Source organism: Phytophthora infestans, genomic scaffold (assembly GCF_000142945.1).
Source record: "Phytophthora infestans T30-4 supercont1.64 genomic scaffold, whole genome shotgun sequence".
Classification (NCBI taxonomy): domain Eukaryota; phylum Oomycota; class Peronosporomycetes; order Peronosporales; family Peronosporaceae; genus Phytophthora; species Phytophthora infestans.
In genome coordinates, this window is record NW_003303695.1 from 632,675 (window position 1) to 657,888 (window position 25,214).

Here is a 25,214-nt window from a genome sequence, read left to right on the forward strand (position 1 = left end):
GTCAATGTGATACACAACGGGTGAAGAAGCAGGCCAAAGATAGTTTATCGGCGAGGTTTTGGCTTTCATCGATCATGGCTGGAAATTTCGACATATCGCGGTGCTAGTTACAGTGACGCCAGACGGTCACAAAACTATTTTAGTGGCGAATATGATAAAAAAAAAACTCTGGCTGAGATGGATGGTATTGCCATTATGGAGATGGCAAATTGGATGATGTCAGATACAGCACCGGCTTGCCGAGCGGTCGCCAAACATTTTCCCGAGCTCGGCCAGAAGGATTGTGCCATGCACATTATGAATTTGCGTTTTAGCTACGGCCTTGGTGTGCGCGATAACACCGCCACTACAGCCTCGTAATGCCTCGAATCAAGACAAACTATCACAAAAACAACGACACCCGGTGGTGACTTCTAAGAAGGGAAACTGGTGATCAGGAAATTCCGTGCTCGAGATAACTACTTCAGTGCTGGCAATAGAGGGTCACAGCTAGCCCGCGTGCAGAGCGCGCGGTCACTCCCCGAATTGGCGCCAATTGGCTACCCCGAAACTCGTGTCGCCGTGTGTTGCAAGCTACTGCGTCGCTCTACCATAAACCACAATGTCATGGCTGCTCGTTTTTAGAGTGCGAAAACATCGAATCCATTTTCCTGTATTACCACGGACGAGTGGCACTTGGTAATCGAAATGGAGGCAGTGACGAACTTTACTCTGACATTGCGCTGGTCAAATTTTAACGCGAACCAATCCTTCCTTTATTTCTGCTTGTGATTCGACATATGGCTACTGCTGATCTGGATGGCGCTCATTTTAGTTGCCTGACGCTTCAGAAGCCAGGGCGAGAAACCGCAGACAAATCCCAAATTAGTGAGGTCAGACTCACCGACTCATTTAGCACTCCTGGTAGGGTCTGCATTGCTTGCAGGTTAGCCTAAGTTAAATCGCGATTTCGGGTTGTATCGAAAACCATGATATTGATTTTGCTGCTGGATCCGAGAACGAAGAGCATAGCTAGCGAAATTGCAGCTAATATGGATGAAGCAACATCTCATTCGAACAAACATCTAGAAGATTTGGCTGTCGCAGCAAGATCAAAGCTTATCAAAGCTCGCTATGACGTATTTAAACGACTACACCAACTTCCAGCTCCTTAGCAATCACTTGACAATAGTCTCCTTGCGGAAACACCGGTTCCTCGCTTAAACTGGCCTTTCGTATTTGGTTCTCCTGTCTCCTTTTAAGCAACGCTTTTGAGACAACCAGGCTCTAGAAAAAAGCTGGAGCCGTGGCTCACAAGTAAATGAATTGGATGTCGACTGGGTGCAAGTCTCTCTGCAACGGCTCCTCCCACCAGAAACCAAGGAAAGCAAAACCAAAACACCGGAGCAGGTCCGACTGGAGAGGAAGAAGCTGTTGACCTTTAGCAACGGCGTCGAAACTGTATGGAACCTTCTTGAGCTGTACCGGCAAGTTGATTTTTGCGCTAGTTTCGAGAAACTTGCCAAGACCAGTTTCCATCAATTGCTGTTCTAGCTATACAGAGAATTGGGAAGGTATCGTCGCCTGTATACCAAGAACGTGTATTTTCTACAGCAGGAGTGATCATGGGTCCGCTGCAAACCAGAACAGATACTGCGCGCGTAAAGAAGCAGCTTCTTCTCGATCAAAACAGTACTATGCTTCGTGGAACGGACGCCGAAGAAATCCTGCGGGCTACTCAAACCAGAGAGTAATATATCACTTGAGTTATTACAACTTTATAATAATAGAATAGTAATAAATAAAGGAATAAATATTACTCTTCCATTAATTTAAGATATTATTCATATATTTTATATGGTGATTCTATCGGAGAAATTATTTGTAATATGAATCCCTGGGGGTGATATCAATTCAAACGATTATGATAGTATGGAGAGTATAGGGATAACAAATATGCAAGTTTGAATCAGCAGAATATTTGAAAACAAAACTATTAGTTATGAACGGAAAAGAGCTTCCGAAAAAGGTGGTGGCGCAGTCATGGCTGATGACTGCTCTCGAAAAGGTCGCGTGGCGATTTCTATCTGTTGGATCATATTAAAGACCAGGCACAACGGGACATTGACACACGAGATGATAATCAGGTGGGTCAGGTCATTGTACGGGAACGGGTTGAACCCGTGAGTGTTGGTAGGAGCTCTGGAAGAGCTGGACTAGCCCTTAAACAATTCAGTGTTTATATTTCTTTACGAGTCCGAAGTGTTGCTTAAGGAATGTAGTTCCAATAGGGTTATGAGCCCAGTGGCGAAGCCGCTGAAGTATTCGAGTGAAGGAGTGCCAAAAAACTTGGATCGGCAAAGATTGACAGACGTACAAGTGGGCGCTGATGAATGTCTTCAAGAAACAAGGCCTCGAGACCATCGCGGTCGGTGATTTGACCATGTCTACTGCAAGTGCAGAGAAGAAAGAGGGGCTCGAGAAGAAGCAGTTAAAGATCATGCGCTTGATTGGTACCTTGGTACCGGCAGACGTTCTGCATCAAATACGTGACAAGGAGACCGGATCTGAGATATAAAGTGGGCTGTGCAGCCTGTACGAAGGGAAGAAGAACGAGGAGATCAATGCATATACATGTACGATCTGTTGCGTAGAGAACGAGCTTTGTAGCATGAAGCTCGCCCCTGGAGGTGACGCCAACCTTCATCTTTGCAAGATGTTCAGCCACAAGACTGAGTTGGCCGACTTGAATCATATTTTTGCGGACACCACGATGGTGGACATACTACTGGAGGGTTTGCCTGATCAAGTTGAGTTCAAGCAGCTGAAGTCCACTATATGCTATGGTGCAGACCCGAGTGTATACTCACCTAAGAAGGTTAGGGAGCTGATTCTTGCAGCGACTGCTCGACAGAAAAAGTTTCGAGGCAAACGCAGTGAGAAGGGGGTAACCAGCAAAGAGGATATGGTAAAGGGGTACTGGTGGCTTCAAGAAAGTGTGGAAATGCTATTCTTGTGGGAGTGAAGCCCACATACGGCTGAATTGTCCTAATCACTTGAGGGTGCAAGAGAAGACTGATGACGCTAAGCCGAAGTGCAAGCCACGCAGTATTTGTACGCTGCGATAGGAAACCACTGTACCGGTCCAAACGAGTCGAGAGCAGGACGAGGGTGTTGTGGCTGGGATCGCGTGGTCTCGCGAAGTTCACGATGTTCCTCGGGAGCGCGGCGGAGCACATAATGTGGATGAATCCGTGCATGGAGACAAAGCTCGAGTCGCTGGAGGCCGTCTTGAAGGTCGCGACCTCCACACTGATGAAGCACGTGATATTGGAATCGTGAGCGATAACGAAGCAGCGAGTGATGAAGACCCAGTGAGTGAGCCTGAGGCAGACAGTGTTGAGGCACATCTGGAGGACAGTGATCAAGAGGCTGGAAGTCTTAATAGAGGGTGGTGGTACCTGGATATGACCTCCAACTCGCACGTCACGGGGAATTTTGCTGGGTTTGTGTCTTACATGACAGACTCGGAGCATTTGCAGCAAATTCGAGGGTTTACGCCAACTATTGCTTCCCGTATAGCTAAAATGGGAACAGTAGCGTTTACTAAATAAGTTAACGGAGAACAAGTAGTGAGCTATCTCGATGGAGTGTTGTACATTCCTGATGCTGAGTATGGCTTGTTTTCTCCGGGTTTGGTCTTCGAGCAGGGTTATACCCTGGAGCTTGACAATGAAACAAGGAATTTTAGCATCTTGAGAGAAGGAAGAACCGTGGCTGTTGCGACACCACATTAAGCCACTTGGGGATTCCAGATAGTGGGTCCAACTTAACGGGCAAGAGTAATTCTTTGAGAAGCAGCACTGTGCAGCCCCACCATGGCTCAAGATGTTGGCTCGTTCCAACTCTGGTATGAGAGACTGTCTCGTACCTGTCCACAGTACTTGAAGACTGTGGTCGACAAAGGGCTAATACAGGGAATGCTGTTGACACAGCGACAACAAGACACGTTTGATGATTGTCATATTGGAAAGCAGAAGATGAGACCACACGGAAAGCCGCTGGACCGAGGATTGAAGAGATCTAACCAAGTAGTGTACGCGGGCCTTTTGATTCCGGGTAAGTACAATGTAACTCAATACGAGGCTGTTTTGGTGATAATGAATTTGTTTCGGCTTTTCACTGTGCACCGGCTGAGGAACGAAGACAGCAAGGTGGTGAACAAGTACAAGCAGGAGTATGTAATGTGGGCGGAACGACAGGCAGGTCGGAATGCCGACGGGACGACTTACAATGTACTGCAGATCTTGAGTGACAAGGGTCGTGAGTTCTTCAATGGCGAGATCGAAGCGTGGGTTCGCTCGAAGGGAATTGGGCTTGTGAAAGTCGGGTCGAAGAGCTCGCAGCTCAACCTGTGCGAGCGCACGCGCCAGTCGTTGGAGGACACGAAACGGTCTACGATGGCACACTCGGGGTTGCCGAGGAGCCTGTGGCTGGAAGCAATGAGAAGCAGTATACGTGTAAAATCGTGTGTACAACAAGGGAACTGGCGGAATCGCTTACGAGATGTTGTTTGGTGCCAAGCCAGACGTACACCTCATCAGGAAGTTTGGAGCATTGGCTTATGTGCATGTACCAGCGACTCCTGGTCGCAAGAAACTGAGTGACCATGCAATGATCAGCTTTGTGCTGGGGTACGCTGAAGATGTCGTCGGGTGTAAGCTGTAGTTCCCTGACGAACACACAGCAAAGTTCGTGTCTGACCTGCCTGTTGCGGAAGCTGTGTATCGGGATGCAACTGAGGAAGAAGGTGATGATATTTCTTCTCTTCACTTTACCGACCGAGAAGATGAGGACTAGACTGAGTTGAGCGTGCTGAGTGACGTGCCGGCTTCTGAGCTCGAGAGAGGGGAGCGTACTGAAGTGCAGACAGAAGATGGACGGGGAGTGTGCCAATCTCTGCATGTATAAGTACACCATGCCGATGGTGAAGTCGTTGGTGGGTTCGGCAGTGATGGTCTGGATGGTGACATTGAACACAATGGCCTGGAAGGTGAAGTTCAACCCAGTGAGATCGGCAGTGATGATGTGGGTGAAGAGACTTTTCAACTCGATGGTGAAGCCGTCGAGGCTGAGGCTGGTCGACTAGATGGCGATACAATTAAACGGGGCGGGGTTTATGAGTACGGCGATGCCGTTGTCGGAAACGCACAAGATGATGGCGAACAACCGAGTGAGCTGCAAACAATAGACACCTTTCGGAGCCGTTGTTGGTTGTGCGTTGTGGGCTGGAACCCATAAAACGTCCATCTTGGAGAGTGGTTAGTAATCGCCATTTTCCGATCCAACATCGCTGTTGGAGTTTTAGCCAAAACGACCACTGTATCCAACACGGAATTTGGAATGGGAACCCGTCTGAGCTTATCAGCTGCCTCACTTAAGGCGATACACTGCATATTTTATCGACGTGGTCACGTCTGGGACATAATAGATAGCATCACTTTTTGCGGTTCTTAAAAATTCATCCACTCGGAGATTCCTCCGATGATGCCAGCAAACGTCGAACGCGCTTGCTACCCTTTATCGACTCCGACACAGTCTCAACCCGAGCACATTCTAATCTCTGAGTCACCAGTTCTGGACCTTCGTGTGCGTCTCCTTACCGGATCAAGCGGTTTGTCGGATCACAACGTTCTCGAGCGTGACGCCGCTGACAGCGAAGAAGGGAAATCTTGTGACTATGGTGGCGAGGCTGAAAGCAGCTATGAAGAGGCTGAAAGCAATGAAGGTGCTTCAAATGTCAGCGCGATGGCACAGATCGAGTACGAGACGCAGTAGACGAAGCCTGTCAGCTTCAAAAGCGAAAGCTTCAACAGTTATTTGGCTCCGAGGGAGACCTCCTACTCGCAGTACAGGTGAATACCGACGAGTCATACACCGAAAAGCAAGGGCAGATTAACAATCAGTGGCATACCGTGGCCGACAAGCATAACGCGAGCCCATACTTTAACATGAAGGTCATTAACAGGGTGACTGCCAAGGCTAGGTTCAAAGCACTGCTGACAAGGTTTAGTAAATGGGAGGCTGAGTTCGCAGCACAATCTGGTACCGATGAGTCTGACACCCTTAATTTGTGTAATGACGGAACTTGCATCGCGTATCGACGATTATGAAAACAACGAGAACAAGAGGCTGCAGCGAAACGTGGAGAGCAGCTTGCCAAAGAATATTTAGGCGAGGTGGTGCGTCAAGCTGCTGTGAAGTGAATCCACCTAGGAAAGCGCTGTCCCGCCCCAAAGATAACGTTACGAACAAGAAAGATGGAGGGCCAGGTACTGTTCAACTACGACCATCGGCTCTCACAAAGTGCGAGTGCGGTGAGCGCAATTGCCTCTGTCTGATATGACAGTTGAGACTACCGACGCCGCTTTGTTTGGGATAATTATTTAACTCAATTATACTGTCGATTTTGACGACTTTTTTCCTTAACTTTAGGACAAAACACTCTCCGGGAAGTCATTCGAGACATCTTACGGTACAGCAGGTCATGCAATAACGTGTAGGTTGACCGAATCGTTGCTAGTATGATTGTTGAAAGCCAATGCATGGATACATTTTTTATAGATTGACAGGAGAATCTACCAAAACTGAGGACAAGCAAAGTCATCAGTTTTTGGTCCTCTTTTTTGTCCGTAACGTTTTTTTGTTAATGAAGTTAAACTACTTGTCTTGGCGCCGTCCCCAGCACACAAGTATTTATCGCAGAACGAAGTGAAACTAGAGCAGCATGCAACAGGGGTCTCACGTTATAGATAGTATTGGAACTATGTTCCTTTAGCAACACTTCGGAATCATGAAGAAATATGAAAACTAAGTGCTAGTCCTGCTCTTCCAGAGCTCCTACCAACACTCACGGGCTCAGCCCCGTTCCCGCACAATGAATAGCCTGCCCAACCTGATTCTCATCTCGCGTGTCAATGTCCCGTTGTGCCTGGCCTCCAATATGAGTTCCAACACGCCCCCCCCCCGAAGTGCAACTTAGAGTACTTAGCGTCCTTCACGCCGGCCAGGTCCAACATCACCGTCAGGCGTTTCTCGCCGAGTGGCTTGGTGAGCGTGTCAGCTCGCCCTTGACCTTGTGCGGGTCGATGATTCCCTTTCGCATCTGCTCCCGCACATAGTGCCACCGGAATGCAATGTGTCGTGTGCGTCTGCTGTAGGTAGGATTCGTCGCCATAACATGAGCTGCCTGATTGTCAATCCCGATTCGATGCTTGATCTCATGCTTTGGTAATATTTCCTGTAAAGATGTTCCCTTTCGCTACAGCTTCCATCGCTGCTTCGCACGCTGCCACATACTCCGCTTCCGCCATCGATAATCGACTGCCGTCTCGACATCCAGGCAATAGCTCCCCCAGACAGCGTGAACACGAAGGCTGTTGTGCTCTTCCGCTGATCTGGGTCGTTCGCCCAGTCGCTGTCGCAATATCCCTCAAGTATAACCTCTTTTGTTTTTTCTTGAGCTCTTGTGTACGTGATTCCATAGTCAAATGTTTCCGCCGCGTACCGCAGTACTCTCTTCAAACTTCCAAAATGCTTGCCGACTGCTTGGACACAAATCGGCTGAGCTGACCCACCACAAAGGCCAAGTCAGGTCTCGTGCTCGTGGCAAGATACATCAGCATTCCAATAGCCTCACGGTAGGGGAAGCTCTTGTCAACGGTCTCGTCCTCACTGATTTGTGTCAATCATAGGATCACCTACATTGGATTCCCAACGGCGTGGGCATTTTGACACCCGAACTTGCTCGGGATCTTACGCGCATACTTCCCTTGGTAGATTGTGATTTTCTCAGGCGTCTCACATCCAGGTACTCGCTCAGTAGACCTTGGACTTTGTAACGGGGTACGTAGCCCTAAGTGTACCCTGGTTACATGAAGTGTGACACTTCACACTTCAGGAGTATGACACGTCATACTCCGGGATATTTGGTACAAGGTACCAAGGTCGTTCAAAGCCAACCATTGGTTAAACGACATTGCATTTCTATAGGTAGCTTATAGTTTGTATTAAACCCAAACTTAACCTACCTATAAATATACTCAGTTTACAATCTACCCTATTTAGGTCACCTCGCTCTCTTTAATTAGAGAGGGGACCAGTGAACTGCCGCTCACTGAGAGTTTGTATACTCTCGGAAGATAACTTCCTCTAGCGCAAGGTGCTGTGTGACCCCGTCACACTTGGTAGCACTCGTAGTCAATCCACGCCACCGCGGGTAGACTGCCTGAACCTCTCCGAAGTTCGTTGCCATGGATAGGAACGACTTCTCCCATTTGAACGACTCTCAGTTCGAGTCGGTTCGGAAGATGGCAGGCATCTTCGGAATGGAGGCCCTGCAGAGCCTGGTGGTGTCAACACCGGCTGAGCAGCTCGAGCGCGTCAATGCATTTGACGCGTACGAGCAGGGCCTCATCGCGCATGTGCGGGAGAACCTGCAGGCTCCGGCGGCGGAAGCAAATCCGCCTCACCCGAAGCCAATACGGCTGAAGGATAAGCCGTATGAAGGGAAGGAAGGCGAGAACCTTCACTTCTGGGTCCGAGAAGTAGAGCTCGCGATGGACGCGGCTCTGATCTCGACCGAGCAACTGCGTGTTGCTTTTGCACTCTCCAACCTTAGCGGTCGTGCTAAGAGTTGGGTGTACACTCGGGAAGCAACATCCCCTTGATGTTTCACATCCTGGGCTCAGCTGTGCGAACAGCTCCGAGCCGCGTTCCTCCCGGCGAACTACGAGTACCGCCAGCGTTCGCGCTCCTCGCGTGTAAACAAGGAAGACGCGAACTGCACGAGTATGTGCAAGAGATACGGGAGCTCACGGCGTCCCTAGTGGGAAACCCACTCAACGAACACATCAAGATGACTGTGTTCATGGACGGCCTTCGAGTGGGTCCCGCACGCACTCAGCTGTTCCGGGTGCAGTCAAGCACCCTTGAAGAGGCGATTCAAGTGGCTTTTCAAGAAGAGTACAGCCATCGCCAGGCGCGTACGCCGGCCTCAGCGTGGCCTGGGAGTTCCTTGTCGGCTCCCGGTCGAACAAGCCCCAACGGACCAGTTCCCATGGAACTCGAGTCCGCCGAACAGCGTGACATCCGCTGCTTTGGCTGTGAAAAGATGGACCACTTCAAGCGCGACTGCCCCGCGGAAAGACTCCGCAGACGGCCCTTCCCCAAGCCCGTCCTCAAGGGTCGCTGGCAAAAGCCAGGATCCCGGGGACAGGGGAACGCAGGGAACCAGTAGGGACGGGGCGCCCTACTGGGGAAGAAATAAGTCTTCGTGATGGGTGCGCGGGTGGCGCGTACCACTGGGACTTAGCCCCTGAGAGTCTTCGCACTCTCGAATCGGCGAAGAGCAGCGGCGGGTTGCTCGTAGTACACGGATGTGTACGGAGATACGATCATCCCTTTAGAATCTTGATCGATTCTGGGGCGTCGAAGAATTTCGCCCGCCGCCAGACGGTTGCTCGCAACAGCAACAATTTGTCCGAAGCTTTGAGAGAAAGCAAGGGCAACGGGAAGGTGTCAGTGCGACTGGCCGACGGGAAGGGCGTCACTGTCCCCAACGTCCAAGTGGATCTGGCCGTCAATATTGAAGACTTCGACTGCCTCGAACAGTTCACTGTTCTCGATATGGATCCATATGATATAATCGTGGGCATGCCCTGGCTTGAGAAGCACGAGCCCTGGATCGACTGGCGAGGCAAGGCAATCGGTGCCAGCCGCCTTGCACAGTCCGACAGAGCATTGGTGGGTCATGTCCCACCTCTGTCAGGACCCGGGGCGTCCGCAAGGGGTGTTAGGGTACCAAAGCATTCGGCAGATGCTTGGGAGTCGTCGACGTATATGACGACTCCGAGGATGCTTTGATGGTGGCAGCGCCCAGAAGAGGCGCTGGCCAAGTGGGTAACTTAGGTCCACAGGCGGGTAACTTAGTTCCGCAGACAGCTGCAGCTGTCAAGAACACTGAGAACAGCGTGTTCAGAGTGGGTAATAGAGCTCCACTCACGGTCGCCCAGACCTTAACTGAAGAGGAAGACGTCGGATACGCTTCCTGTGTGGGTAACACAGTGCCACACGCGGTCGTCCAGACCTTAACTGAAGAGGAAGGCGTCGAACTCGCTTCCTGTGTGGGTACCACAGTACCACACAAGGCCACGAGTGCCTCGGATGTCGTAGCGCCGACATCCCTAGACGTGGGCAGCAAAGCCCGACGTCACGGTCGCCGTCGTCAATGCCGCTGCCGCCGCCTCAAGTTGGATCCGAACTTCGTTCCGATCGACGTCGCTTCAAGCGACTCGAGGTCCAGGGACCGGGCTCCTCCGACGAGGCCGGTGGAAAAGTGTTATCACATCTTCGATGGCGAAAACGGTTTACCCGTCAAGGCATCTGGTGTCAACTTGGAGCCGTTGCCAGAGGTTGCAGAGATACTGCACCTCGAGGAAATGACGGCTGAGTCTTTCCTGACCAACCTCAAGGCTGGAGAGATTGCTGAGATGGTACTCATGAGACCTGAGACCACTCAGGAGGAGCTGAACTCCTCCTCTGTCTTGGACGAGAACGTCCTGGAAGACATGAACAAGCAGCGTCAGGCGCGCTTGGGTTCTGAGATTCTCAAGAACCCCAAGGATCCGGTGTATCCTTTGGTGACGGAGTACGCGGACGTGGTGAGCAAACACCCACCGACCCAACTCCCACCAGATCGAGGCGTACGGCACGAGATTGATCTCGTGTCCGGCACAAAGTACTGTGTCACCAGCAGGGGTTAATAGCAAATGGTGATATACGTGATACCATGGATACCGTATCCGCATGATACTCGTATCAGTATCACGTGATACCGCTCGATCATTGGGATCAAGATCGCTGATCCTTCTCCACAAATATATTGATCTTTGACGATACTATACTCACGTATCCAGTCAGTTTCTGGTTTTGTATTTAGATCTACAACCCCCGACAGCTTACAACAAAGACGCCGCAAACGATGGCAGAAAACCCCACAGGAACGAGGCAGACTGCCTCAGCAACGGCACAGACGGATGAAGAGGGTGTGGACGAGCATGGTATACCTCGGGTAGTCAAGCATTGTTGCCAGAACATGTTCAATCCGGTATGGAGATTCATTCACAAATATCCCAGCCCATACCAGGATCAAAAGAGCCCACAAGACCGTACACGCACATTTGTATAGTCTGCTGTGATGAGCACAAAAGCTCCGACCCAACCGCATCAACGTGGAGGAACTTTCTAATGCGACCAACTACATCTTCCAACGCTAGAAAACACATGTGGGGGGATCACAAGGAGCACTCATTCACATTGGAGACTAAGCGGAGAAAGACCAGTGATGTGGCTAAACGTATTCAGACATATGATAGTGGAGCTTCGGGTGAACAGGGAAAACAGCCAAACCAAAAGAAGCAGCGCACAATTCACGAGGCAATTGCCATTAATGCTGACCAAATGAAGATTTTGTCGACTAGATGGCTACTTTCTTCTGGGTTGCCTCACACGGTACTCCAAAACCCTGAGCTATTGGAACTTTTCCAATGTTTGGCGCACCAACCTGCGCTATTGACCCCTGCTCGAGATACTTTTTACGAATTTGCTAAAGCAGAATGGCACTTGCTTATCAAATTGGTGTCTGATACACTACGCCGAGAGTTTTCAAAAGCAAAAGAGCAGCCATTTATCACGATGTTGCACGATCTGTGGACCAATGCATCGAACATGAATATAATTGGTGTGACTGTCGTATTCGTGGATTCAGAGTGGCGCTTGGTCACACTTTCGCTCTTGGCGATGCCAAACCCGCACGGCCACGCTGCTGGTACTCTTGCTGATCTTATTAAAGCACGAATGCAAGACCGCTACAACATTGATGTGGACCGGCACGTTCGATTCACAGTAAGTGATACGACGGGAAGCGCTCGAAACGTATCCGACCATTTCAATAGTACGGATCAAGTGGATTGTTTAATGCACTTATTAAGTTTGTGTCTGTTGTATGCTCTCGGTCTGAAAGAAAACACACGAAATCGTGGTCAGAGTATCACAACACCAGGGAGGGAGTTCCGAAATGGTCTGAAAGTTATTCAGAAGCTTCGTGATTTGGCAACGTTTTTCAACACTCCTCAAAGAATCACTAAACTCAAGCAGATAAAGAAGGCCCTTAGCCTTCCAGCTATCAATATTGAAGTTGATTCATGGACACGAGCTGGATACGCTGTAACGCTAATGCGTCGCAGTGTACTAAATCACTATGCCTTTGCTCAGTACTTTGAAGGAGCGCTAGACAGTGAGACGGCTGTATGGTCAAGCATTTCCAAGGATGATTGGACGCTTATTACCGAGATGGAAGGGCTGACTAACTAACTCGCACAGTTTAGTCTGGGCGAAGTGCAAAAGCAGGGCGTGGCAAGCTCGTACGTCTTACTTTTTCGCAAAATGTTGGTTTTTGCTGGTGAATCCACTACAGTTAATTGTTTGGTTCTCGATCGCCTGGGCCAAAAGCAACTGAGCATTCGCAACGCCGAGCACCAAAGTCTATATCCGAGTTTTCTTGGGATGGCAAACGCTGTCGCGACCGACTTCGTGAGCAACTCGCTCTTCGGTTTCCAGTTGAGGATCTCAACGACATAAAAGCTTTACTTCTGGATCCGCGGATAAAAGGAAAAGCACATAGTATTGTCAGTGATTCATCAGTTCTTGCACAAGCCGAGACCGAACTTCAATTTAAGCATGCTCTCATTTATCAGAAACTGTTTGCAAGGCAAGCAGCAGACGAGGAGTGTAAGGGTAAGGAGCCTTTGCCGTCGGGGATATCTCAAAGCAGCTCTGATCTCATTGACACTGCACTGGGTGCCTTACTAGAGATCGACGCCCCGGCTCAAAACGTGGAAATGTCTGATTTCCAGGCTGACCTATCCGCCCAAGCGATGAACGCGTGGAACGAATGGAAGAACTTGAATGTCTCGTGGCCGTGTTCAACATCCCAAACAGGCAAGTACAATTTACTAGACTTGTATCGGAGCGTGGATATACTAGCATGGTTTAAAGAGTCTGGACAACTCCTGTTTCCTGAAATTGCCGTCCTAGCAAGGATCTATCTTGCTAAACCTCTGTCAACTGCAATTCAGGAGCGCTTCTTTAGCTTAAGTGGGTACGTTGTGAACGATTTGCGTACCCGTTTGGATGAGGACCAGGCAGAGATGCTTTGCCTGATGAAAGCAAACTGGAGAGAGTACCGGAGCTTGCAAAAGCAAACTGAGGTAGACAGCAAGTAGCGACTCATCTGAATATCACATTATTGATATGATATTGATACGTTACTGATACGCCAGCGTCAGCGTATCAGTATCATCGGATATTGGTTTCACCGCTTTTTAAACTGTATCAGGATCATAAGTATTGCCCAAAGTGCCGATGCTATTAACCCCTGGTCACGAGGCAATGGCCTCTCCCGCGCGAACAGTGCGAGGTCATTGATGCCTTCTTCGCCGCGAAAGCGAAGGCAGGCGTGGTGCGGGAGTCGAAATCCCCGCACTTGACGCCGACTTTCTGCGTTCGTAAGCCGAACGGAAAGTGGCGTCTGGTTCACGCTTATAACAAGCTGAACAACGCAACGGTGCCGGCCCAAACACCGATCATACGAAAGGATGTGTTGTTGAACAACATGGCCGGGAGCGTACTGTACAGTGCGCTGGATTTGGTAGACGGATACTACTAAATCCTGATGCGCGAGAGTGAGATCCCGCTCACCGCGGTAAGCACTCCAAGCGGCATGCTTTGGGAGTGGCTCGTCATGCCGCAGGGCTTGTCTAACGCCCCGGCGACGTTCAATCGCCTGGTGACGCAATTGTTCCGCCCTTTGCGTACCTTCGTACAGACGTACTTCGACGACATTTTCGTCCATAGCCGTGCCGAGAGAGGCAAGACGGCCATGGAGGTGCATCCAGGACACCTCCGTCGAGTGTTGGACGTGATGCGAGCGAACAAGCTATCGACAAGTGCGTTTTCGCGTCACCAGAGATCAAAGTTCTCGGTTGCTTCGTAAGCAACGTGGGCGTTCGGGCTGACCCAGACAAGGTCAAGGCCATAGCAGCATGGCCGACGCCCCGATCCCAGAAGGATCTTCGAAAGTGGTTGGGCTTGGCCAACTACCTTCACAAGTACAGCGCTGGGTACGCGGGCTTCGCTAAGCCCTTGTCGAGCCTCATTCAGAAGGATGCCGACTGGCGCTGAGAGCAAGAGCACCAGGATGCTTTTGACAGCATCAAGGCCAGTCTCCAAGAGGCCCCTGTCCTGGCCCTGCCGGACGAGACGAAGCCGTTTAGCGTCGTCTGCGATGCCTCTGATTACGCCATCGGATGTGCATTGCTGCAGGCCGACACGGCTGGACAGGAACGAGTCATCTCGTTCCAGTCCAGGCAGCTCAGAGCCGCCGAGCGGAACTACCCTGTCCATGACAAGGAGCTCTGGCAATGAAATATGCCCTTGTGAAGTTCCGTGTTCACCTTCTGGGCTCTAGGCCCTTTGTGATCTACACAGACCACGCGTCCTTGAGGACGGCGACTAACTCGCCTCACCTCTCCCAAAGGATGGCGAGGTGGCTGTCCTTCTTCGCGGAATACAACTTCCGCGTCGAATACAAGCCGGGCAAGCTCAACGTGCTTGCGGACGCCCTCTCTCGGCGTCCCGACTATGAGTTGGCCCACATCACGCGGGTGACAACGGATCTATATGATCGAATACGCATGGCGTATCAGGACGATGAGGCTGTCGCGCCTTTCGTCAAGTTCCTTAAGGCTGGAACGAGCGCGAAGTCCGACTGGCTCTCGTCGCGACAGCGCTCACGGCTCCACCGATATGAGCTGAAGGATGGCTTCCTCTATAGCCGGGTGGAGCCCAGTGAGCCTCCACGGGTGGTCGTACCCAACGACGAGGATCTGAAGTTCGACATCCTCGCGGAGGCGCATGACGCGCCCTCCAGCGGCCACTAGGGCCGCGAGAAGACCTTTCTGTCGGTCTCTCAGTCCTTCTGGTGGACCCACATGTACAAGTGGGTCGCCCGGTACGTCAAGACATGTGAAACATGTCAGCGGGTCAAACCCGCAGGGCACTCTTCGGCTCCACTACAGAGCCTGCCCGTACCGGCTGATTGTTGGAAGTCGATGAGTCTTGACTTCATCTTTGGGCTTCCCGCCGACGGACACGGCAACACCGGAATTTTGGTGTTCGTGTGTCGGCTGAGCAAGATGGTACATCTTGCTCCAGTTCCCGTCACTGTAACGGGCGAACAAACCGCAAGGTTGCTCGTCGATGGCGTGTTCCGCTATCACGGTCTCCCGGAGACGATTGTCTCGGACCGAGACCCGTGGTTCACTCCCGCGTTTTGGAAAACGCTGTTCCCTTTACTGGGAACTCGTCTGCAGATGTCCACTGCGGACCATCCGCAGACCGACGGCCAAACAGAGCGCGTCAATCGAGTGCTCGAGGACACTCTGCGCAGTGTGTGCGCGGCAGCACCACGTACGTGGTCGACGCAGCTTCCAGTTGTTGAGTTTGCGCTCAACAACGCGGTGCACGCGTCCACGGGGCTCACGCCGTTCTACTTGAACGGCTTCCGCCACCCCAGAGTGCCTCTCACTCTTCGAGGAGACACTGACTCCTCTATTCTAAGTGGGGGAGGGGCTCGGAAAGCCCTTTCCTCCCAGGTCTCGGATGTGAGGCCAGTTTCGCTGCGGAAACAGGTGGAATCCTTTATGGATACCAAGCTGAACATTGTCAGCAGGGTCCGCGATGCCATGGCAGCGGCCCAAGATAAACAAAAGGAGTACTCAGACAAACAAGGAAGAGGAAACTTAAGTATATTTGAGGTTGGTGACTTAGTGTTGCTAGACACGAGGAACCTACCTCTAGACACTGTTAGCTCTGTCGGCAGCAACAAACTGAAGCACCGCTTCATCGGACCTTTTGCAGACCTGGCCAGACATGGTGCGTCGTACACCATCGACCTTCCAAAGTCAATGACGACGCACCCGACGTTCTATGTCGGACGTCTTAAGCGGTACTTTGACCCGCAGGGGGTTGCTGACTCGCAGTCCCCCCCTGACCCAGCTCCTCGAAGCGAGGGCCGGTCACAGTTGTCGACGAGGGCGTCGGAGCAGGCACCCAAGCCTCGGTCGGGACGGCAAGGCTGCGGTCAAGACCGTACGCCGGAGGGGCTCCATACGAACGGACCCCGGCGCCATACGCCGAGTACGCTGAGTACGCCGGGTACGCACCATACGCGTACGTCTGGGAGTGTGCCGCAGGCAGCTCCGGACGTGGCAACAAAGCCTCGATCCGTCGGATCATTCGAAAGGCCTCGTCCAGATCGGACGAAGAGGCCCGGCGATCCACCCGCAGGTGCAGGCTCGCGACCTCTCGCTCCACCAGGTCCAGGCGACGTGCAAGACGAGCGAGCTCGCCCTGATTCCCGGCCTGGGCGGCAGCATTACCGCCAGTCCCAAGGCCAAGTGCAAGCTCAAGCACGAGGACACGTTGACGGAGGCGGTCAACCTCAGGGTCCCGTGTCGGACACGCAGTCGGAGCACTCGGACGAGAGTGGCTCTCGAGAGGCGCCGAGTACTCGTACTCGTACGAGAGCACCTCCGCCCCTGCTTGACCGGAATGGAGAAGTCCACTTCCACGGGGAGCGGATCCTCCAGGAGCAACGGTGTCGCGGTAAGCGACAGCTCCTCGTGAAGTGGAGGGGTTATGCCCACTCCGAGAACTCGTGGGAGCCGATTGAACGGCTCCTGATTGACTACCCGAAGGCTGTCGCAATCTGGGAACAGAAGCGGCGGCAGCTTCATAAGTAGTTCGGGGCTTCTTGCCCGAACGAGGTACGGACGATGAATACATACCGTACCCGCGCTCATCGTGAGCGCTAGAAGCCGCGCGCTTCAGGATGTCCTTTGGCAGCATACGCTTGCTGATCAAGTGGGCAAACCTCACACGAAGATCACGCTGGTCCAGGATGTGGGACAGCTGCTGATCTTCATGGAGTTCCCATAACTCCGTGGGCGAGTACTTGAGAGTCTCCACCCACGCCCAGAACATGTCCTCACAAGAACTCCACGTGGGACAGTTCTCGGGCATAACACAGGGGTATCCCCAAACAGGATAGAGACCACCCCGGGTCTCGGGCTTCTTACGACAAGTCGTGAAGTCCTTAAGGGGAATGCGGTGTGGCGCGAGAAGCACACACCGAGCAGCCTCCAAGTTGTCGACGAACAACTGTTCTTTCTGAACAAGGGCTCGTTCATAGATGCCCCTAGAAGTGTGGCCGCCCACAAGGCCACGAGGAGCGACGAGAACCTCCAAGAAGAGGTCAGCCCCAGAGCTATCCTCCGGAGGCCAATACCCTCTTGAGTTGATGGCAGCTCCCTGGCTGACGGGTGCCACCACCGAACCCCCACGCACACGCTGGGCAGCTTGGAAATCCTCCTGCTGCTGGTCGAGGTCATTCGAGACCTCCCGGGGCTCAACGATAGCACCCTCCTCTTCCTCTTCTTCCTCCTTCTCCTCGCGGAGAAGGAGACTCGACGCTCCTATCAGAGTCTTAGCGCGCGCAAGACCCTCGGCAAGCGAGAGACGTTTGCGAGGATTCTCTTCCTCATCGCCACCGGCTTTAGGAGCGCCCTTAGCCTTAACGGCCGGACTCTCAGAGCGCACAGAGGTCCTGGGACTGTGATCACCGTGATCACTAGCGGGCGACTGCACGCTGTCATCTTTGTGCTCACTGGGCACTGGGCTGTGCCCTCCCACAGAGCCCGCAGGAGCATCATGAGTGCTCTCGGACTCGGCATCGTCTTCACTGCCCGAGTTGAGCTCACGCTCTACGAACCGAGGGTTCGGACTATTGGCTGAAGACGAGGGCGACGGACTGCGGCCCCTGCTTGCGCGCTTGTCCACAGCCGCGTCACCCGAGGATCCGATCGTCTCGGAGGCCACCTGAGTAGCCTCCTTGAGTGCAGAGCCTTTGCCGGAGGCTTAGTGCTCTTGGCTTGCGCCTTACCGGCAGCAGCCTTGGAGCGTGTCTTAGCACCGCTCTTTGCAGTGCCACGAGGCATGATAACGGTCGAAGTGGAGACCTAGACGAAGAGCGCACAGGTTGCTTCTCGAGGCTCTAACTGTGAAGTGAGCCTCCGCCGCGCTCGCGCGGCCAAGTCGATGGTTTTCGACTTTGAGAATGAGAGTTTGTGACGAGCACCTCTTCATTCTGATTGGTCGGTAAACCGAACCTAAGTGGGGGAGGATGTAACGGGGTACGTAGCCCTAAGTGTACCCTGGTTACATGAAGTGTGACACTTCACACTTCAGGAGTATGACACGTCATACTCCGGGATATTTGGTACAAGGTACCGAGGTCGTTCAAAGCCAACCATTGGTTAAATGACACTGCATTTCTATCGGTAACTTATAGTTTGTATTAAACCCAAACTTAACCTACCTATAAATATACTCAGTTTACAATCTACCATATTTAGGTCACTTCGCTCTCTTTAATTAAAGAGGGGACCAGTGAACTGCCGTTCACTGAGAGTTTGTATACTCTCGGAAGATAACTTCCTCTAGCGCAAGGTGCTGTGTGACCCCGTCACAGACTTTAATTTCGTACGCCTTGTTCAGCTCTTCGAGAAAGTCCTTCTTGCTCTGCTCATCGTTCGTCGCCACCAGTATGTCGTCGGCATACACCAGCACGTACATTATCGTGCCTCCGTAAAAAAACAAGGTTCCGTCTGCGACTGCATGTAGCCGTGCTTAATGAATCAATTGTTCAGCTCCGAGTTCCACTCGCGACCCGACTGGTACAAGGCATACAGTGATATAACACGACATACATGTATCCGTTGATCTCGCATGGATATCCATCGATGGATCTCAAATACTGTTGGATCGCTAGCCATGCATTCAGGTACGTGGTATTGATATCACCGCCATACACCAGTAGCCCCAGCTGTGCTGCTAATGCTAACAGCAGTCTGAGCGACGACATCCTCGCCACAGGCGGGAATGTCTCTTTGAAATCAAGCTTAGGTCTCTGCTAGTGATCTGACTTGATGTCATGCACCCACATCGTTTTCACAGGTGCTGCTCCCTCCGGTATTTCATTCGCAGGAATCTCAGCAATCCCCCTCTTTGCCTTTAGTGCTGCTAGTTCTGCCATCTCTGCCATCATGAAGAAGTCATAGCACTTTGACCGCAACATCTCGCGACGATTGCGTGGAACTTTGATCTCGCTCGCACGAATAGGTATTTCATTCTTGTCCAGTACTCGAGGGGAATTCATCGTCACATTCACCACGTAGTCATTGAGATACGCAGGACGTCGGCGCTCGCGTCAATAACGTCGTCCGTTACGACATAGTATTCATGTAAACGCATCTAACACTACGACATTGTCGTGTGAAACGTGCTAAACAGTTATACGCCTGTCCTGATGTTGAACATCTGCTCCTTACAAATATTGAATGGCTTTGTATAATACGACATATATTAGTGTGTTCTGTGTGTCAGATCTTGGTAATAAAAACTTTTCATACTCGTAAAAGACGATATCATTGATACTGTAAAGTCGGTTTCTTAAATACTTAAAAGTGTAAGTATCATATTAGTTATACTTCAAGTATACATGTATTAGATCGTAAGATATTGAGCTTTAAAATACTACTTGAAGTAAACATTTTAGCGTTAGTATTTTAAAAAGTCATAGATTCACTGCAAGAATCTTTACTTTCAGAAAAATTCATCGGTCTACTTCATTTTCTTGTTCACGTTTCCAAAAGCGGTCAAATCCACCAGCTCGGGGGCGAACAGGCCAGCAGACGCAAAACCAACAAACCAGGTGAATGGCCCAAGAAAAGGGACCTGGAGCATGTAGCAAAAGACGAGTCCGAAGCCCAGTCGTGCGGCGTCACTTCCGGTCTGACGCCAATCCCGCTTCTCTGCACGACTATCGTACTTCTCACTGTCGATCTCCATGTCGGTGAGCAGATCGGTGCTAACATTGGGGTCGCCGTCCTTTGCAGCAGATTTTAGACGAGCGATGATGGGGTCATAAAGTTCGCGGATCATGGCCCGTGAGTCCAGCCACATGTGGACAAGTTGCAGCGCTGCCTCGCGCGTTGCCGGAAAAACAAAGGCCACAAAGAGAGGCACAAGAAAAGCCGGCTCCATGTGTCGAATGCTGCCGTAGAAAGGAGAGTGAGCAATGAATGGACGTCTGGACTGTAGTTACAAGAGCTTACCGGTATCCAAACTGCGCAACGGGGATCAATACACCCAAAAGAGGTTTCGCCACCAAAGCCACGAGGCCGAAGCCAAGCTGGCGCAGCCCAAAGCGCATCAAGTGTCGGACGTACTCCCAGTCCCAGTAGATTGCTTTTCTCTGAAACGCAAAAAGAATCAGTCAGTCGGTGCTTAAGTAATAGAGTGCCACGTTATCCATTGCTGCACCTTTCTGATCACCTTGACGAGTTCGGTGTCACGCGTGGCGAGCCCAGCGAAGAATGCATTCTCGAACATACTGACGCTAAAGTATCGGCACACGCTGACGAGCAGAAATGGGACCGTGGATGCAGCAGCATAGCGGAAGGCGCGCACGGTGGCGTCCACCGTCTCAGGGCTCAGAAAAATCATGCTGATCCACTCGATGGGCAGCAGTAGCACGTGCAGCACTACAGACAACACGGCGGCCATGATCAGCAGCACCTTCATGCTCCTGTAACATCATAAGGTAATATGTTAGCCTTGCAGAAGGTATATACAGCTGCAACCTTTTTAGCGGATTTACCTCCAGAATACAACGCGCACATCTTCGTCGGCCAGTGCTCGGAACGTGCCACTTACTACGATAGAGCGTTGGTGAGGTGGCGGAGCAAGAAGAGGAGGGCGAAATAAGACAGATAAGACAAAAGCAGCGCTACTCACCGGCGGCTGTAGCGCCGTAGAAGAAGCGCTTGCTGCGCGCCACGAGCTGCGTTGGCGTCGGCGTCTTGGGCGTGGCCATGGGTGATTGGCAAATGATCAGAGTGGATGATGGCAGATTGAAGTGACATGAATTAATGGTACAGTATACCACAAAAGATCATTGTGAATCGGTCACTTTTGTTGCTACATTTTGGTCGCAGAACTATAATATATGAGTTAATCTTGCCGATTACTCAAATTTTGGCTACTTTTGGATTAAAACTCAGCGGTTTTATTAAACTCATTTAAAATCAACAATACATAGCAAATAAAAATTCCCATCAATCTAGAAATCAATTTCTAAAGTTAAAAGTAACCGATTATATATTTTCCACCCTTCAAGATCACTGATGTGGTCTACATCGCCTAGATCCAATGTAAACGAAGCTCACGTTGTCACCATGTGCTGTGGTCATCCGGTAATCCTCTACCTCACTCGCAGACGCACTTCTACATGTGAGCTGGTCATCCCCTGCGCAGTGGCATTCTTGTCGCGATGCCGTCCTCCTCTCCGCCCCTGACCGGGGTTGATGGTGTTTTCTTCTGTCGCGTGACGGCGCCGCGGCTGCTTCCGCTCTTCCTGGGCGTGTTCGGCGGCGCCTTCGTGTCGCTGGGCGTGGCCCTGTCAGGTGTGCGCACCGCAGCGGTGGTGCGCTGGATGCTACATCTACCTGGCGATTTATTATTAAACGCCTTTGTGTGTCTTGCGCTACCCGCGACGGCACTGCATGCGGTGCTCACGGGGGTGCAAGTGGCACGCGAACAGCTCAAGTCGCCGCAGGCTCGGTGGGTGCAAATCGCGGGAGCGACACTTGCAGCCTTCGCGTTAGCCACGCTGCTCGCCAGTCTGCTGGGTGCGCTTCTGGTTGTGGCCTTACAGAGCATCGTGCCCAGTAGCGCCCTACTCACGCAGATCTGGGGACTACCTGAAGGCGCGACGGTAGGTTTCGTGTGTCCCGATGCAATTTCGAACGGATCGATGGCACTGCAGAGCGACGGCACGCTAATGTGCACGGAGAACGCCACGACGTTCGTGATCGACGACGTGGCACAAACTTTCGTGATGAATTCAGTGACCGAGGTCCGGAGTGTAGCGGAACAGGTCGTGAAGGTGGCGGAGAGCGTCTTTCCAGTGAGTCTAGGAGCCGTGTGCGTCGACGGAGATGTTCTGAGTCTCGTAGTAGGAGGACTCGCGTTAGGAGCAGCATTGGCAGGCTTCGCCTTGGCAGAAGCGACTCAAGGTGAAGACGAAGATAGTCACGAGCAAGACCAAGTGCAGAAGGAGTTTGTGTTGCTGCAACTGGTCGCTCAGGCCGAAGCCTTGATATGTTCCGTGCTGGCGTGGCTGCAAAAGTATCTTCCTATGACTGTGGCCTTCATGATCAGCAGTGTATTGTTGCAAGCACGGCCCAGCTCTTCCTCTTCCGACCACAATGATGACAACACTGCTGTCGCTGTCGTCTTGGCGCTCATAGCTGTCCTCCTCCTCACGCTGGTTCTGGATGTGGTAATTATGATCTCCCTGGCTGCAGTTTTCACCCGATCCAACCCGTTCGCGTTCTTGGAGCATCTCGTACCAGCGCAGCTACTGGCGATTAGTTCCGGGTCATCCGTGGTTGCGCTGCCAGCCACCGTCTCCTGCATTGCATCAAGCAAGCGAGTTTCTTCCAAGCTGGCCTTCATCGTGTGCTCAACTGGCACAGTGCTCAACCAGACAGGCGCGGCGCTCTATCTCTCCGTCAGCTCCCTGTTTGTGCTCACAGCTTCACGTTTAAACAGCGATGAACTGGCAGTAACGCAGTCTGCGAGCACAGTTACCGCCATGGTGTTTGCGAACGCCTTAATCGCCAGCGTAGTGTCACCACTTCCTGCAGGAGCCAAAACTGCGGCGCTCGCAACGACTCTAGGTGCTGTGTTTGGCATTTCTACTGGACCGCGTGCTGCATTACTCGCCTTTTTGGCTGCACTCGAGGGGATCACGGGGCCGTTCGTCGCTTGCGTGAATGTCACGAACAGCGCGTTGGTTGCGTTAGTGATTGCTCACTATTTCGAGTCTCAACCAGTAGCGGTAGCGGACACAGCGGCGCAGGGAACCCCAGTGCGAGATTTACGCCAGCAACGAGTTATGGGGATGATCCACAGCGAGAACTGGGTATAGCAATCGTGCGCATTTAGCTGTCCCCCTCCCAGAGATATAAATTTAAAGTGAGAGGAACTGGTGTTGTGAAGAAAATAGCACTCGCCAGGGGTTTCGAGCCATTTCGAGCTTTCCTTTGCCATTTCGGTCGTGTGGGTGCTCAATCAATACAGCACTGTTGCCACTCACAACGAGCTGTCTGTTGAGTCATACGAAGCGATGGACTGGCAATTCGATGGTTTTCTGGGGTCTAGGCAAGAGGAACGTCTGGCTAATGCCGCAACCAGGGCGGCAGCCGCAGGAATCCCGGTCGAGTCGGTTGATACAGCGACTTCGAGCTCCGTGGACGACATTGGTGGCGGGCTGCCTCTCGATAGAAGTAGCAGACGCGATCGCGAACCATTGACAATGACGATGAGTCCGTCAGCCACCGCTCAGTTCCGAGACCCCACGCCAACGTTAAACAACAACAAAGGAGTTCCTTGGCCAGGTGCCACAGCAAACACGACAATACCCAACGAACAGGACGACATGCTGGTGGATCTGTACTACAAGACACCAAGTCTGTGGCTGACAACCTCTGCGGGCTTGATTGGCTTCGTCGTTGGTGCAGTGCTGAACAAATATCCTGTCAACGAGGACGCCCAACTTTGGATCGGACTGCTTGGATCTCTCCTGATTCGGGCGCTGGAATGCCTCGCACTGCCTTTAATCTTCACAAGCGTCACAAAATGTTTCGCTAACCTTGTAGTCTCCGACAAGACCCGCCCCGTTATGGTACGTGTGGCCATTTACTTCGTCCTCGCAGCGCTGATAGCAAGTTGCGTAGCGGTGGCCGTGGCCTTCTGCTTCTCTGGCTCGTTCGAGATCAAAGCTGACTTTCCGGAAGCCACCACAAACTTCCAGTTCGTTTTACGGTGTCCGAACGGCAAGTATTTCTCTAGACAAGATGAGTGTTCTGCCCAGTCCTTTCTCGATGGTCAAGTCCTCACCGCTGTCAATGTCACGGGATTCCCAAGTGGCGTGCAGATATCACTCGCGTCAGCTAGTGGCGTGTTCCCTGACACCCAAAGTTTGGCTACTCAGATCGTGCTGTTCTTTGCCGATTTTCTCACTGAAAACATTGCCAGCGCCTTCGTGACTGTGCAATTTCTCGGCGTTACCATTTTCAGTATGATCATGGGAGCGACAATTATGGCCGTATACGACCCAACCGCTGGAGAGCGGAATCACGCGCTGGTGTTGATTCACCAGGTTCACATCGTGCTCGAGATGATCCTCAACTGGCTCGTACCTTACATTCCCCTTGGGACGTTGTCTATGATGACGTACTCGATTATGACTGGTGAGATCTCACAAGAAGCGATGCGTCACTCGCTCTACTTCGCACTCACCATGATCGTCGCACTGGTCGCCAACTTCTTCTTCGTGGCGTGCGCCTTGTACGTGGTTCTAGTGCGCCGCAACCCGTTGAAGTTCACGTGGTTCCTCATGCCAGGCGCCATCTTTATGCTGGCAACGGGGGACTATTTGGCTACAACGCCCGTGCTTCTTCGCAGTCTGGAGAAATCCCGCCAAGTTTCACGCACGATGGCGCAGTTCACTATCTGCCTGGGCGTGTCCTTGTGTTTGTGCGGAACGGCAGTCTTCTTTGTAGTGGCCCCGATCTTCATGGCCTACACTAGCGGCATGGGCGACATCGTCACCCCTGGCCGCGTCATCGGGCTAGTTGTTATTGCAACTGCGAGTTCTATCGGCTTACCGCTTGTACCAGGCTCAGCCCTCACGTTCACGTGCACCATTTGGCGCACACTGTTCACTAGCCAAGTACCCGGGTCTTTTGTGCATGTGGTAGCCATGGAGTGGGCCATGTATCGCTTGCGTCGAACGTACAACATCATTGTGGCCGCCTTCATTGCTCGTATCATCGCTGAACAGCTTGATGAGACCGTGGAGGACGAAGAGGACAGAGCGCACCTCGACGAGCGGCTAGGAACGACACAAGGAACGAAATAGGGAGATA

At 51.9% G+C, this 25,214-nt stretch overlaps 3 protein-coding genes across 3 annotated transcripts; 2 read left to right on the plus strand and 1 right to left on the minus strand.

Moving 5' to 3' along the window:
* Window positions 1-19,839: 19,839 nt before the first annotated feature.
* On the minus strand, window positions 19,840-21,094 carry PITG_17959 (uncharacterized protein; the record flags this gene model as incomplete). The annotated part of the gene is made up of 5 exons (XM_002896235.1): window positions 19,840-20,272; window positions 20,334-20,473; window positions 20,542-20,806; window positions 20,879-20,933; window positions 21,016-21,094. The coding sequence occupies 5 exons, from the start codon at window positions 21,092-21,094 to the stop codon at window positions 19,840-19,842; spliced, it is 972 nt and encodes a 323-aa protein (XP_002896281.1).
* A 456-nt stretch (window positions 21,095-21,550) lies between these two features.
* On the plus strand, window positions 21,551-23,212 carry PITG_17960 (dicarboxylate/amino acid:cation (Na or H) symporter (DAACS) family protein; the record flags this gene model as incomplete). Its single annotated transcript, XM_002896236.1, has 1 exon — window positions 21,551-23,212. The coding sequence occupies one exon, from the start codon at window positions 21,551-21,553 to the stop codon at window positions 23,210-23,212; it is 1,662 nt and encodes a 553-aa protein (XP_002896282.1).
* A 198-nt stretch (window positions 23,213-23,410) lies between these two features.
* PITG_17961 (dicarboxylate/amino acid:cation (Na or H) symporter (DAACS) family protein) lies at window positions 23,411-25,207 on the plus strand (the record flags this gene model as incomplete). The annotated part of the gene is made up of 2 exons (XM_002896237.1): window positions 23,411-23,505; window positions 23,578-25,207. 2 exons carry the CDS (start codon window positions 23,411-23,413, stop codon window positions 25,205-25,207), a joined length of 1,725 nt encoding a protein of 574 aa, XP_002896283.1.
* Between the last annotated feature and the right edge of the window lie 7 nt (window positions 25,208-25,214).